The 14446-nt window shown below is 44.0% G+C and overlaps 2 protein-coding genes across 3 annotated transcripts; both read left to right on the plus strand.

The window, feature by feature from the left end:
• The first annotated feature begins 3884 nt into the window (after positions 1-3884).
• LOC120713100 (dihydroxy-acid dehydratase, chloroplastic-like) lies at positions 3885-8550 on the plus strand. The gene is made up of 14 exons (XM_039999086.1): positions 3885-4543; positions 5140-5211; positions 5541-5588; positions 5666-5820; positions 5953-6147; positions 6223-6334; positions 6578-6647; positions 6732-6790; positions 6870-6993; positions 7075-7145; positions 7283-7384; positions 7651-7731; positions 7903-8061; positions 8157-8550. The coding sequence occupies exons 1-14, from the start codon at positions 4061-4063 to the stop codon at positions 8205-8207; spliced, it is 1782 nt and encodes a 593-aa protein (XP_039855020.1). The 5' UTR covers positions 3885-4060; the 3' UTR covers positions 8208-8550.
• Positions 8551-10087: 1537 nt separating this feature from the next.
• On the plus strand, positions 10088-11330 carry LOC120713101. Of its 2 annotated transcripts, none has more exons than XM_039999088.1 (3): positions 10088-10332; positions 10683-10762; positions 10829-11330. In XM_039999088.1, the coding sequence occupies exons 1-3, from the start codon at positions 10252-10254 to the stop codon at positions 11079-11081; spliced, it is 414 nt and encodes a 137-aa protein (XP_039855022.1). In that variant the 5' UTR covers positions 10088-10251; the 3' UTR covers positions 11082-11330. The 2 variants fall into 2 exon arrangements, with proteins under 2 accessions (XP_039855022.1, XP_039855021.1); XM_039999087.1 differs by lacking the exon at positions 10088-10332 and adding an exon at positions 10339-10541.
• Positions 11331-14446: the final 3116 nt, after the last annotated feature.

Genomic DNA, 14446 nt, shown 5'->3' on the forward strand with positions numbered 1-14446 from the left:
TGCCCCGGTTACAACCTCTGTGATAGGTCAATGACCCCTTGGTGCATCCCGTGATGGCTAGTCAGGTCTAGCTAAGGTGGGTAATGGCTTTGTTGGGATCTGCACCGATACTAAGGTGATCGAGTTGCGGTATCCCGCTTGTGGGTAAAGTTGCACACCTCTGCAGAGTTAAAACCTATTCGAATAGCCATGCCCACGGTACTGGGTGAGTTACGGTGTGGTCACATAACTAGTGTTTAACTTGTGATGGGTTGGAGTGAGTCGTTTTGGAAATATGTCCGGCAGTTGTGCCGTGTGCTACGGCGGACGAGGAGTCCGGTAGCAGCTTAAAACTTGGATCCTGTGTGGATCAAACCCTCGTGTTACTCGGAACAAGAAAACTGGTTTTAAAAATGCTTGTTTTCGTCTGAACCCTTGCATAAAATATTGCTTTCCGCAAAAGTAAACCTTAACCTTATCCTTAAATTACCCTGTGCATATTACTCTGCTTATACCCCATCCGTGGGTGTGGTTGGACTTGCTGAGTACGTTTGTACTCACCCCATTATTTATTTTTACAGAAGAAGATCCAGACTTTGTACCCGACGACGTTGAGTAGGGGTACCGTCCTGCACCCAGCCTTGCCTGTGGATTAGGGTCACCCGCAGGAGATTCCGCATGGCGCAAGACTCTGGTGACTTTCTTTTTATATTTAATATCGTTGCGTGTGTGTGGATTGTAATCCTCGCGGTAGTGGCGCTTCTCTGCTCACTACCGCGTAGAGTTGTATGGTAATGAACTATCTGATGTAATAAATGTGTCATCAGCCTCCTGGGACTGGTGTTTGTAACACATTTAAGTCTTCTCTTATGAGGGGACGCTTCACTATGAGCAGTCCCGCTACCTCGGGTCTGACAAGCCTCCGAGCTCTTCGTAGTCGAGTCCTACATACGTCAAGTACTTCTGAAGGCGTCATCGAGTGCTTCAATTGCTTCCAGTCTTCATTCGGCAATCCTGGAGTCTTTCGAGTACTTCGAGTAGACTTCCGAGTACTTCCTTGATTGTGTCGAGGCTATAAGGTGCTCAAGCTCCAAATCTTCTTTTATGTGGTGCGTGATGGACTCGCGCTCCATATAAAATAGCACCCGAGCCTCAAGTTTAATTATAAAATCAGGCTGAGGGTCAATCCAGTCTCCAAAAAATCTTCCAAATCTTCATTTGAATCGTTTTTGAAAAAAAAACATGTCATTTATGACACATGTCCAGTAGCCCCGAGCCTTAAATCTAAATCTCAAGATTTGGAATTTAAAGATCCAAAATCATGGTGTACCTTTTTGTTTTTACACCGAAAATACCTAAAGTCACCTTTAAGACAAAGTCACTTATCATATAAAGTGACGGGTGTTTGTTGGTGCACTGTATAATCACATGGCGTGTACTATGGATGTAATCTATCATGTTCCACCTATAAACATCTTGTCTTGTAGTATCACGGGTTGAACTCGGGTACAATATTTTTTTCTATAAATGGGTGGGAGGGGGGAGCCACAGAGACGATGGGTCTAAGTTGGAAAGCTCTCGTCCTCTCCATAGTAGTAGATTTTGCATAGCAACTGGTGCTAGAAGAGTACTTATGAGCAACCAGAATAGTTGCTATGGATTGAGCTGTCACCCTTGCTTCATCCACCTTATCCGTCCCAAGCATCTTGTGCCTGGGTGGTTAGAGGTAGAAAGAGTTTTAGAGGTTGCGGTAGACTGGTGGTGTTATGCTCTTGATTATTCTTTAAGAGATTTTTCAAGAAATGGCATTTCTGGTTATGGTGGTATTCTTTGTTGCAAATAGTCTAGAAAGGAGGAGAAATTCTTTTTCAAGATGCAAAAAGAGAATTTGCGATGTTTTTACTGAAGCATGCCTCCTTTGGTCTTGAAAATTTATTTTTCTAGATGTATAAAGTTTATTCACATATGGGAATAACAAGATTTGAAACTTTGTATCAACCAATGGCTGATGTATGCTACGTAAGTTTAGGTGGCATATCGAGTAGTTTAGAATTTCAAATCTATGTATTTGCTTTTTTTCGAAATGTAATTCCTAAAAAAGTGTTAGTGCATATATTTGTTATGTCCTCAATTGCTGGAAAGGATAATCGTGGATTGCCCTTTCGCAAAATCTCTTATTTTTGTCTAGAATATTTCTTAACTGGCACGTGCCTCTTCAGTTTCAAAGTATCCCTTATTTTTTGCCTGGAATATTTCTTGAACGTCGATGGGTGGTCCAAATCGAAATTTGCACGTTTGTATGAAGTCTGAAAAAATTAATTTACACATGATATGTTCCCTTCAACTAAGAGCACCTCCAGTGCTTGTGCGAAAGCGAACCATGGGGCAGCTCAGTTCGCTTTAACCGAACCAAAACCACTGCAGCTACCGAACTTTGGGTGTCAGATCTCAACATCGAACTCTGGACTCGGTTCGACGCGAGGGAAAAAGTATTTTTTTTTTGTGCGGCCGCTGCCTGCTGTGCTCACGCAAAGGGAGAGGGTCAGACGGCACAGACGGTAGAAGATGTGATTTTGTTTTACTGCGGGTCCCATGAAACGAAGTACTCTATATACTATACAGCGTGGGAAGGGAGCGCTGGGAGCGCTCGGGCACTCCCAGCGCGACACGTGCCCCCAGGAGCCGGAGAGAGGATGCCCGACGCGGGCCGTGGATTTGTCGTGCTCACGTGCTGCGGTCGCAGCGCCTCGGTCCGCACCCGCCAGCCGCCGACCGCCTCCGTGCCCTGCGCCCGCCCGTCAGCCGCCGACTGCCGGTCCTTCCTCTCTCTGTCGCCCGGCGGCACCCCTCTCTCCCTCCTTCCCAGCCACAGCAGCCCCGCGCCGCCCTCTGACCCCCGTCGTCCGCTCCACCCCGCCGCCGGCGGGGGATTCGACCGGCGGCATCGCGGTGGCGGATCTGGCCCGCTCCGCTCTCCGGCGCCGTCGTCCGCCGAGGTCCCCGCCCCCTTCCCCCTCCTGCTCCATCCTGGTCGCCGCCGGCCTCCGCCATGGTGGATCCCGGCCACCCCCTCCAAGGCTCCCCTCCTCTCGACCCCCGCCGGCCTCCGCCATGGCGGATCCCGGCCGCCCCCTCCCGGGCTCGGTGAAGGAGCATCCCGCGGCGTGGGGGACGAGGCGTGGAGGCACGGTGGAGGAGCCACTGGACCGCAGCCCGGCTACACGGGGAGGGACGGCGGCAGCGCCCGGGAGAGGAGGCAGACTGCGGCGGAGGGACGGCTGTGGCGGCGGGTCTTGGGGAGACGGGAGCGGGACTTTGGGGCGGCGGCGGTGGCGGCGGCTCTGCGGCGCAGCGGCGGAGTGTGTGGAGGAGGGAGAGGGCGCCGCGGATAATAACGGGGGGAGAGAGTTTTTTTTTAGCTTTTGTACTGTGGGCGCAGCGGAGCACGCTGATGTCCTAGTTGACACTATACGTTCCGAACCATAGTTTCATCTGACTTGTGTTGTCAGAATGATTCGAAGAAGCACTGGAGGTGCTTTTATACATGTTAGTGGAGAGAAGAGAGAGGCATAAGAAAAATTTTGGACTATATGAAAATATAGAGATCTGCGAGTGGATTCAAAAGCATTAAATATATACAAATAACACATTTCAACAAATTGTAACGGCATACTTTATTCGTTTCAAAATGTACGTCGTTTCGACTTTTTTAGATTTATATATTTTGATATGTACCTAGACATATATCATATATCTAGATGTATTGCAAACTTATAAAATTATAAAAATTAAAATGACCTATATTTTAAAACAGAGGGAATAAGAATACATGAATGTAATGGAAGATTGGTCATCAACTCGAAAAATTATAACAACACGAGTTTCAATTAAAAAAAAAACATGGGCGCCACCCCTGTCCCGGCTGTGTACTGCTCGTCGCCTTCCTCCCCTCCCGCCGCCAGCCGCCGCACGCACGCCCGCCCGCCTCTCCACTTGTCCCCATCCATCCACCCATCCCCCGTCACCTACCTCCCACATCGCCACCCAAAACCCAAAACCCCGTTCCGTACCCGCCGCCGCGATGCAGTCCCTGGTGCTCACCTCCCCCTCCCTCCCGGAGGCCGGCCCCGTCCCCGGCCGCCGCCGCCGCCTCCAGCGCGTCCGCGCCACCGCCGTCTCCAACGAGCCCAAGCTCAACAAGTACAGCGCGCGAATCACCGAACCCAAGTCGCAGGGCGCCTCGCAGGCCGTGCTCTACGGCGTCGGCCTCACCGACGCCGACCTCCGCAAGCCGCAGGTCGGGGTCTCCTCCGTGTGGTACGAGGGGAACACCTGCAACATGCACCTGCTCCGCCTCGCCGAGGCTGTACGCGATGGCGTCCGCGACGCCGGCATGGTCGGCTTCCGATTCAACACCGTCGGGGTCAGCGACGCCATTTCCATGGGCACCCGTGGCATGTGCTACAGCCTCCAGTCGCGCGACCTCATTGCAGACAGCATCGAGACCGTCATGGGCGCGCAGCACTACGACGCCAACATCTCCATCCCCGGATGCGACAAGAACGTGAGCTCCTCTCTTCTTCTACTAGTATTCAGCAATATGTGTTCTGATGACTGAAATGTGCTCACACTTCAGATAGTTTAGTAGTACTAGGAGTGTACAAGTAAGATAATAACGATGGTAGTTTTCATCATCCCTCCACTGAAGCTTTCAAGTGTTAAGAGTACCTGATGCCGGATCTTCACCAGCTTTACATTTTGTTTTTTGGTGGGTGTTAACTTTTGTGATGGAGATAGGGCTGGTGGCAGGTTGGTGATGCATGTTTAGGTTAGTGCTAGAGAGAGGGGAGAAAAATTTGCAATAACAAACTGGACCTTTTCTTCTTTGCACTGTCCCCTTAGTAGAAAAATAACCCCCCTGATGCAACAAAAATGTAATATTTGCTAAACAGAACATGAGCATATGCATTTGGTTAAATGTGTACCCTTTATGTTGTTTGAGTGTGTTCAGGGTGATTAGGCATGTTCTTTTACTGCAACTTTAGGAAATTTTTAAGCTTTCTACCAAATGAGTCATACAATAATTATACACATTGTGATCTTAATTACAGCTGGATTTAATGGTTATTTAGCTGGATCTAATGGTTATTGGCATTGCAGATGCCAGGTACGATAATGGCAATGGGACGGCTTAATCGGCCTAGTATCATGATATATGGCGGAACTATTAAGGTAATGCTCCCCTGCTCTCTTGCTGTATTACTCTACTTATTCAGAAATGCTCTGTTGTTCTACAGAATGTTTGGTTGGTTTGAATATCTGAGTCACTGAATGACAATTTTCATGGACTGAATCACTACCTAGAATCGTCTATGCACCATTATAACTTAATAACTGATAGTTGCATGCGGAGTTATTTATACTACAAATCTAGGTTAATGTAGCTGGCACATCTGTGTTTTGGATCCTTAACCAGTGATACAATAATCTGTTAAATATATTTGAGTCTTTTTATTATTCTTGTACCGTCAATTTTCTGATGAAATTTATTTTCAATGCAGCCTGGTCACTTTCAGGGCAATTCTTATGACATAGTATCTGCTTTCCAGGTATGTTTACTACCTTTTATCTGTTTAGCAACTCAAGTTCTTATATACTTGTACTTATTAATTTAATTTTTATGCAGTGCTACGGAGAATATGTCAGTGGATCAATCAGTGATGAGCAAAGAAAGAACGTGCTCCGCAATTCATGTCCAGGTGCAGGTGCATGTGGTGGTATGTACACAGCTAACACGATGGCATCGGCCATCGAGACCATGGGCATGAGCCTTCCATACAGGTGCAATTAATGTCTTAATCCTTAACCTGTTTGTTGTGAAGTAATGAATAGTTTTTTATCAAATCAGTTCGTGTCATTTACATATATTAACTATTCTCAATCAATATTTCTTTGTGCTTTATGTACCAAAAGTTCTTCGACTCCTGCTGAAGACCCTCTAAAGCTAGAGGAATGCCGCCTTACTGGGAAGTATCTTTTAGAATTGCTAAAGATGGACTTGAAGCCTAGGGACATTATCACTGAGAAGTCATTGCGCAATGCAATGGTCATTGTCATGGCTCTTGGTGGGTCAACTAATGCTGTCCTGCATTTGATTGCAATTGCTCGGTGGGTTATTGCCTTATTGTATCCCATGTGCTTATTTTCTTAGCAGACCAAAGCTCATTAGTTGTGTTCTTTCAGGTCTGTAGGTCTGCATTTGACTCTTGATGATTTTCAGAAGGTCAGTGACCAAGTTCCTTTCCTTGCGGACCTCAAGCCCAGTGGCAAATATGTCATGGAGGATTTGCATAAGGTAAATGCTTAATACTACTAAGGTACTTTTGAGCATATGTTAAATCCACCTTAAGTTTCTGGTTTTTAGCTTATCTTTTCATTACTGTTACATATGTTATATTTTCCATGTTCTGTGCATTTAAGTGATTTTCTTCACATAAGTTCTAAGTAAATGTAAGGGCTTAAACCAAAAAAAGTGAGCAAACCTAAAAACCAAAATTAATCAATGCAACAAGTTTAAAAAATAAGCCACATGTTACAGATTGGTGGGACACCTGCAGCAATTCATTATCTTCTGGAGCAAGGTCTTCTTGACGGGGATTGCATGACTGGTGAGTACAGTCAATAATCATGTCATGTAAAATAGGAGCTATTTTTTTAGGTAATGACATTGTATTTATTTTTTTTCCTGATAGTCACTGGGAAAACTCTAGCTGAAAATGCTAAAATCTTCCCTCCTCTGTCTGAAAGGCAGGTAAAGCTCAATTTTGATATTTCAAATTTATTGTTTAACACCTTTCATGATAATGTTTACATTTTCCATTGACACGCAGCAAATTATTCGGCCGCTGGACAATCCTATCAAATCAACTGGCCATATACAAATACTTTATGGAAATCTTGCACCGGAAGGCTCTGTAGCAAAAATCACTGGCAAAGAGGGACTGTTTTTCTCAGGTGACTTATTCCTTCCATCATCAACCTTTAATAGCCTCCATATTGTGTGTGGAATTTAACTGTTACTTGGTGAAATGTCAGGCCCAGCTTTAGTTTTTGAGGGTGAAGAAGCCATGATAACAGCTATCTCAGAAAACCCTGCAACCTTTAAGGTGCCACTGTTGTATTCTTCTATTAAGGCGCACAAAATTGCCCTTCTCATTGCTTACTTGTGGAATGTTCTTATTTCCTTGGAGCAACTCTTATGTTCTTATGACGAATTATTTTATTGCATTGCTACTAACAACAGGGAAAAGTAGTAGTGATCCGTGGAGAAGGACCAAGAGGTGGGCCAGGGATGCCTGAAATGTTGACCCCAACAAGTGCAATAATGGGTGCTGGCCTTGGAAAGGTACAACATAGATCAACCTGGCATTTGTGAGCCATTGTACTTGTGTTTCTATCTGTCACCTGGTTCAGCTCTACACCTTTATGAATTGTGTATAATACTTGGTAATGTGGTGCATACAATAAGACAAATACTGCATACTCCTGTGATATGCTGCATAATTCTGAAGTACTATACAGCTGCAAAATTGTTTAAATTTCAAAGCAATCATTCCTCGTGGCACTATAATGTTGATCACCTTTTATTTTTTCTGTTCATCCTTCATTTAGGAGTGCGCCCTGCTGACGGATGGTAGATTTTCTGGAGGGTCACATGGATTTGTTGTTGGCCACATATGTCCTGAAGCACAGGTACTGTTGTGCAGTAGTAAACCAATGGCAGCAGTCCAATTTGTTCTGTGTAATTCACTACTAATTTCTGTTCAATAGCAGCTTGAGTTAATTTTCCTAGCAACACTGAAAGATAGGTGAAAAAATTAGCAGCAGAATGTTTTTGTTGTTCACAAAGTTGCTATTTTTCAGGAAGGTGGCCCGATTGGTCTTGTCCAGAATGGTGATTTGATAACCATTGATGTTGGTAAGAGGGTAATTGATGTCGATCTGACCGAAGCACAGCTCGAAGAAAGACGGAGGAAATGGAGCCCACCATCGTACAAGGCCACCCGCGGAGCCCTTTGGAAGGTACTCTGTCTTGAGCATTGTCTGTCATGTTGGGGCATATACAGTAATTGTTGGATCTATACTGAATATGTGTCTTCCTCTGTCTCTTGTTTCAGTACATAAAGCTCGTGGCCCCAGCGTCGAGAGGATGCGTCACTGATGAGTAGGGCGTGTGTTCCATGGTGTTAGTAGGTTGTGCACATCATGTGTTGCATGGCTAGAAGACTGATTGTGCCAGGAACAATATTCCTGTGAGTGATTCATGGTGGCTAGGCTTGAGTGTGGTCGCCTAACAATAAAACGTCAGTTTCCAGGAGGCTGGCAATGCTGAGTAAGCTGCTGAATAATGGAGTGTTCTTGGTTTGTTGGAGGCAGCTAGTGGGTAATTTAGCTTCAGATCCTTTCTGTACACTGTCTGTACTACCTTGTACACAGACACAGATACAATCATGTGGATTGTTCTTGGGCCAGCTACTGCCTACTTGAGACTTTTTGAGCATCTTGTGCACTGACATCTTTGCTGAGGCTCCCGAAATCGTCCTGTACCTAAATGTTCTTGGAATTTTGTATATGTAGATGGCTTGCTAGTGCTGCCACGAATCTTGTAATCTTGTAGTAGAGCCTAGTAAGATGAGCATCGTACATAATGGCGTGTGCTTACTCTACCACCTGCGTGCAATACTTGAGAAGAAGAAGAAAAGATTGTTCTATTCATTGACTTCTCCGTTCAAATCGCAAACAGTGAATTTTATAAAAAATATGAATTTGTAAGGGCCTGAATTGAGTACTATACTAACGCTCCAAATCTCCCGTTCGCTCTGGCCCCACGTGGGGCCCGGGTACTGTTCATGTGGGGTCCGGGTACTGTTCATGGGCCATGTGTACTGTTTAAGTGGGGCCCACATACTATTCAAGTGGGGCCGCGTATTATTTAAGTGGGGCCCGCGTACTATTCAAGTGGGGCCCGCGTATAAAATATATTTAATTATTTTTTATATAAAAAATAATATGATTTTGTATACTGCGTTCACATGTAATAGCTCTACTGTTTGTATACTATAAAGTGGGGGCCCACACCATTTGCGATCCATGCACATTTAATGTGCCCCACTTAATGGACTCACGGTATTATTAGGTGCCTCTATCATTTGAAAAAAACATCGATGATGATTTCGTATACAAAATATAAAATAAATTTAACTTTTCCTATATATATGAAAATAATAACTTTGTACACCACGTTCATCTACGATAGCTCTAATATTTTTTATAATTTGTTTCCCGTACATAAATTCAAAAAATAGGATCAATTATTCTTTCATATGTTCATGTGGGGTCCGGGTACTGTTCATGGGCCCATGTGTACTATTCAAGTGGGCCCGCATACTATTCAAGTGGGGCCGCATACTGTTCAAGTGGGGCCGCATATAAAATATATTTAATTATTTTTTATATAAAAAATAATATGATGTTGTATATTGCGTTCACATGTAGTAGCTCTACTGTTTGTATACTATAAAGTGGGGCCCACACCATTTGCGATCCATGCACATTTAATGTGCCCCACTTAATGGACTCACGGTACTATTAGGTGCCTCTATCATTTGAAAAAAACATCGATGATGATTTCGTATACAAAATATAAAATAAATTTAACTTTTCCTATATATATGAAAATAATAACTTTGTACACCACGTTCATCTACGATAGCTCTAATACTTTTTATAATTTGTTTCCCGTACATAAATTCAAAAAATAGGATCAATTATTCTTTCATCACTAATTTTATACGTTACTCTGTCAGCTATTTTTACTCACACCTAAAAGTCAACGGATTTCTAAAAAAAATTATACTGTGCTTAGATGACCATTATGATAGCAGAAAATATCTAAATTTAATATTAGATTGAGTACAACAAAATATAAATTTATGTTTCATCATTCTTTTCAAGTTAATATCTTTCAAATAGACGTGTATCGCGCGTCAACCTGTCTAGTTGTTTATATCGGCCCACAATTAGACATAGGCCACAGCCCACTAGACTTTACCTCTCCTACCTCCGGCTAGAGTCAGCGCAGCGCCTTCATCTCACCTCCACCGCGCCGCCGCGCCCGTCTCCTCGGCTCCGCGCCTCCCAACCCGCCGCCGCCGCCGCCGCCGCCGCCCTTCTCTACTCATCGATTGCTGCGTCAACCGTCAGCCGCTAGCGATGGCGACAGAGACGCCGCAGCCGGAGAAGAAGAAGGCGCCGCTCCCCAAGGTGGTCACGCTCAACAAGGCCCTCAAGCTGGTGAGCTCCGCCTATTCGGATCCTCGATTCCTCCTTTTCTTTCCTTCTGGGGCGTGGTTTCCTCCTTCAGTGCTGTTGCATGGCTCGATGCAATGTTTGCTGTGTTCTCTTTGCCGGCGTTAGGTTTTGTAGACGCCGCCACCAACCTGTTGGACGCAATTGAAATTGGGGGGGAAAAATTGATTTCAAATGTACAGAAGAAGAAGCAGGTATTGAAATTGAAGCGTTTATAACTGCATCAAGAGGTCAATAATATTCTATTGGTTGGTTCCCATTTAGTCATAGTTGTGGGTGTTGTTTAATCAAATGCTTTCAACTCCCTACTTACCCATGCCATAAATCATTGTCAGGCTCAGACATGGGTGGACAAAATGACTGCATCGGACCCAGATGAACCCCATGACAAGGATTTTGAGGGCAGGCCATCCGGGTATATAGATACTTGTCTTCTTTTGCATTCCCGGATAACTTGTGTATAACTGCAAACGTTTTACAGGCTTGGTCTTGGTGCTAAAGTGGCACCTGGTGTCAAGCGTGCGGCTCCCACTAACCCAGTTGAGAGGAAATTGCTCGGGAAGGTGAATGCGCAGAAGAGAAAGGCCTTGGAGGATGAGAATAGAACTGCTAAGGAGGCAAATGAGTCTAGTGATGATGATAGCGATGAGCCTGAAAGCAGAACCAGTGCCTTTAACAAGAAGAGGACATTGCCTTCAGTTACTTGTACATCTTTAGGGAAGAAGGCAAAGTGACAAGTTGTATTCACAGACTATGGGAGTGATGTGCGTATGCTTGTTCTGGTTGGAGGCTCTTACTAACTCCCAGATTGATGCTATTGTCATGGTCTTAGCACACCCTCCCATACTCCCATAGTCTATCTGGTATGTGATTTTCTGAATGTAAAGGGACAGCCGTGCTGTTATTGTTAATTGCCAATACAGAAATTGACATATTGTTTGTTGAAAGGTAAATACGCTGTGATACTTGTTTGATTATTTTTCCATGGATTCAAAGGTCATGCCTTCATCTGCCATGTTGGTTTTCATTGTTCTATAATAAAAATTCCGTGTGATAATTTCTCAAGAATAGCTGTTGAGATTAAGGTGCCTGTGCTGTTATGATTGTCTCGAACAATATTTTTAAGCTACAAGTGTATTTTAATTTTAATTTTACAGTATTTTTTTAGGAAGAAAACATGGAACATTTATTCATTTACAAAGATGTTCTTAGGTACATGGAGGAACTCTAGTGGACTGATGAACCAAATATATCTCCCAGGGGCAAAAGAACACACCCTTAGCTAAACTATGGGCTTCTCCATTACAGTTTCAACTTTCATGCTTGAAATGAACTTCTCCAACAAGATTTTTCCTGAATTGAATTTCATTCAAAATGGCACTATATGGGCATAAACTCTTCTCCTCCAAATTTCTAATGACCTCTAGACAATCTGTTGCGATCAAACAGCGAGACAAGTTGTTGTCTAGAGCTAGAGATAAAGCCTCATTACAAGCAAGTGCTTCCAGAGTAGCTGGTTCGGAAATTCCATCAAACACTCTTGCGCTTGCAGCAATAAACAAACCATTACTATCTCTGCAAATCGCTCCAACAGCACCTGTGTAACACCCCGGGTGTTAATCACCTATGATTAAATATAATCACAGTCATTAGTTTTAAATTTTCACAACAAAAAACCACTAGTTAAAATTTTTCTGTTTAACTCGGGCCGGACCGGTCCAACCGGTGTTTAACTCCGGTGGACTGATGAACCAAATATATCTCCCTCACCGTGCTCTCCCTCTCCCCAAACCCAAACTCCAAATCCTCCATCCCAACTCGATCCCAAGACCAAGAAAGCTTCAAATCGGCATGTGGGACTTTCTTCTCCACGTATTCCTCCCCGGTATGCCTTCGATTTCAAGTTCTTCGTTCAAGAAAAGCTCATTCTAGGTATTCAAACTTGTGCCGCCCCGATCTAACTTTCTAGGAGGTTCTAAGTGATTTCCTTTGGTCAATCGTCTCTATATGCATCCCTTAACTAGGATCTAAAAAGGTTTCGATTTTGGTTGGTTGGTTTTTCCCCAAGAAGGATTTTTGTTTTTTGCGATTTCTGTTTTTGGTTGAAAACATGGTTATCGGAACTTCCTACCCCATGTCGGAACTTCCGACCAATTAATTCCAATCGGCCGAGGACCCTTTGTCGGAACTTACCCGAAACTTCCGACGGTTGTCGGAACTTCCTTCACCTGGTCGGAACTTCCGATCAGCACTGAATAGTAGTGCTTGTAAAATGCGTAGAAAATTGCAGAAAAATACAAAACCAATTTTGTTAGCTTCATAATTTCATGCTCGATATTATAGAACCCTAAAATGTATTATTTGGCAACTTTTTATATATAATTTTAGTTATGCTATATAAATGCTTTTATAACTTGTTAATTGCATAAATGGAGTTAGGAGTTTGCTAAAAATATAAAACCAGTTTGGTTAACTTTGTTTAGACTCGCGTAAGGTTTAATTAATCTCCGCATGTGTAGTTGTCCATGTTTAGGCAATATTGACCTTGTGCTTGTATTGCTGCGCTTTTTTACTGCATCGTCCATGCATTTATGCATATGCATCGTTGCACCTCATTTAGGTACGCTAGATGTACAATGTGTGGACGTGAAGCACGTGGTCTTGGAGTCGAACCACAAGACTGTAGCAGCACCGTCCAAATTAAACCGGCTTAAATGCACTAACCATCATCTTAATACTTAATCAAGTTACTGTGCACTTAAAACGGTGTAACCTGACAGGCTGTCGGATAAAATCCCGATTAAACTACTGTACTCCAGGATCACAATTGCACTTAGACCCGTACGAAGACGAGCACAGGTGATACCAGCACACAGAAGTCTTCAAATTAATTTACAACACCGGTTTTACATAAAAGGTTTAAATACAAACAACAGAGTTCAAACGCACAGCGGAAGTTTAAAACTGAGTTCGAAATACAAAACGATAGCTACGACGACGATATAAGGGGAGCTCCACATCCTGCCCACCGATGTGATGCCAACCTGCCCCACTTCACGGGGAAGACGGGGCCCACTCGACGGTCCACCCAGGAGGAAGTGGCTGTCCAAACCAGGACGCACAGATCTCCTCGAAGTCAGCGGGAACACAACCTGCTTAAAAGGTTTCAACAACAACCCTGAGTATACTAATACTCAGCAAGGCTTACCCAACTTTGGGTATACTTAGCCCATTATCTAGACATGCAAAGCTTTTTTGGCTCTGGAGTTTGTTTTACTGAAAAGTTACTACTAATGAATCCTTACTATCAATATTTTAGCTCAATTTAAGTTTATCAAGTGCCAACTAGATTTACCTGACATCTAGAGCAAGCATGGTTGATCATATCAATCTTTACAGAGTAACATCATTATATCATCATCATTCCAAATCTTTACTACGATGTGACAAAGAGATCAAGGCTCTCATAACCGTGAGTCACGGCGAATCGATCCGATTTAACCTTGCAAGGTGGACCTAACTCACACGACACATGTAAGCCCCATCGGGCCACGCGCGTCAACTGTTTCCATATTACCACGGCATCTGAACTATGCCTGCTAAAACCCAGGTGATGGGCCCCTCGCGGTGAACTCCCGGAGAACCCGGAGGCAGCATCCTATCCAACACCCGCCAACTCCCACGCCCAGCGTAGCATGACGGAATTCAAATCACCGCTGTAAAGTGGTACACAGCTTACCGGTTTCGACTACCTCCTACTTCCGGTATGTGGTTAGTACTGTTCAATCCTCGATCAACACTGCCAACAACGGAACGGTCCTCAATCGACACAGGCGGAGATTTCTTTTCATCCATTCTATACCCTTAATCCAACTTATTTCCGCCCGGTCTCCATTTCTCTTTACTCAACAACTCATTTCACAGCCATAGCTTAGGAATCAAGATCCTAAAACTCGCGAGTGACAGCAATCACTCGACTTCTACCGAATTCCTACTTAGCAGAGCATTGCTAACGATACCTGCACACTAGTATGGACTTATGGGTACCTAGGGAGAACATGCATACTAGGGTTTCATACAACTCCTAAAACTTAAATGC

Source organism: Panicum virgatum, chromosome 6K (genome assembly GCF_016808335.1).
Source record: "Panicum virgatum strain AP13 chromosome 6K, P.virgatum_v5, whole genome shotgun sequence".
Taxonomy (NCBI): domain Eukaryota; kingdom Viridiplantae; phylum Streptophyta; class Magnoliopsida; order Poales; family Poaceae; genus Panicum; species Panicum virgatum.

Bases quoted from the DNA above. Each gene is read 5' to 3' on its own strand.
- LOC120713101 (XM_039999087.1), top strand. From the start codon at position 10,425: ATGTTTGCTGTGTTCTCTTTGCCGGCGTTAGGTTTTGTAGACGCCGCC. The intron at 10,542-10,682 runs GTATTGAAATTG...AATCATTGTCAG, and splicing joins ATGTACAGAAGAAGAAGCAG to GCTCAGACATGGGTGGACAA. The intron at 10,763-10,828 runs GTATATAGATAC...AACGTTTTACAG, and splicing joins TTTGAGGGCAGGCCATCCGG to GCTTGGTCTTGGTGCTAAAG.
- LOC120713100 (XM_039999086.1), top strand. From the start codon at position 4,061: ATGCAGTCCCTGGTGCTCACCTCCCCCTCCCTCCCGGAGGCCGGCCCC. The intron at 6,648-6,731 runs GTGAGTACAGTC...TTTTCCTGATAG, and splicing joins TGACGGGGATTGCATGACTG to TCACTGGGAAAACTCTAGCT. The intron at 7,732-7,902 runs GTACTGTTGTGC...GCTATTTTTCAG, and splicing joins ACATATGTCCTGAAGCACAG to GAAGGTGGCCCGATTGGTCT.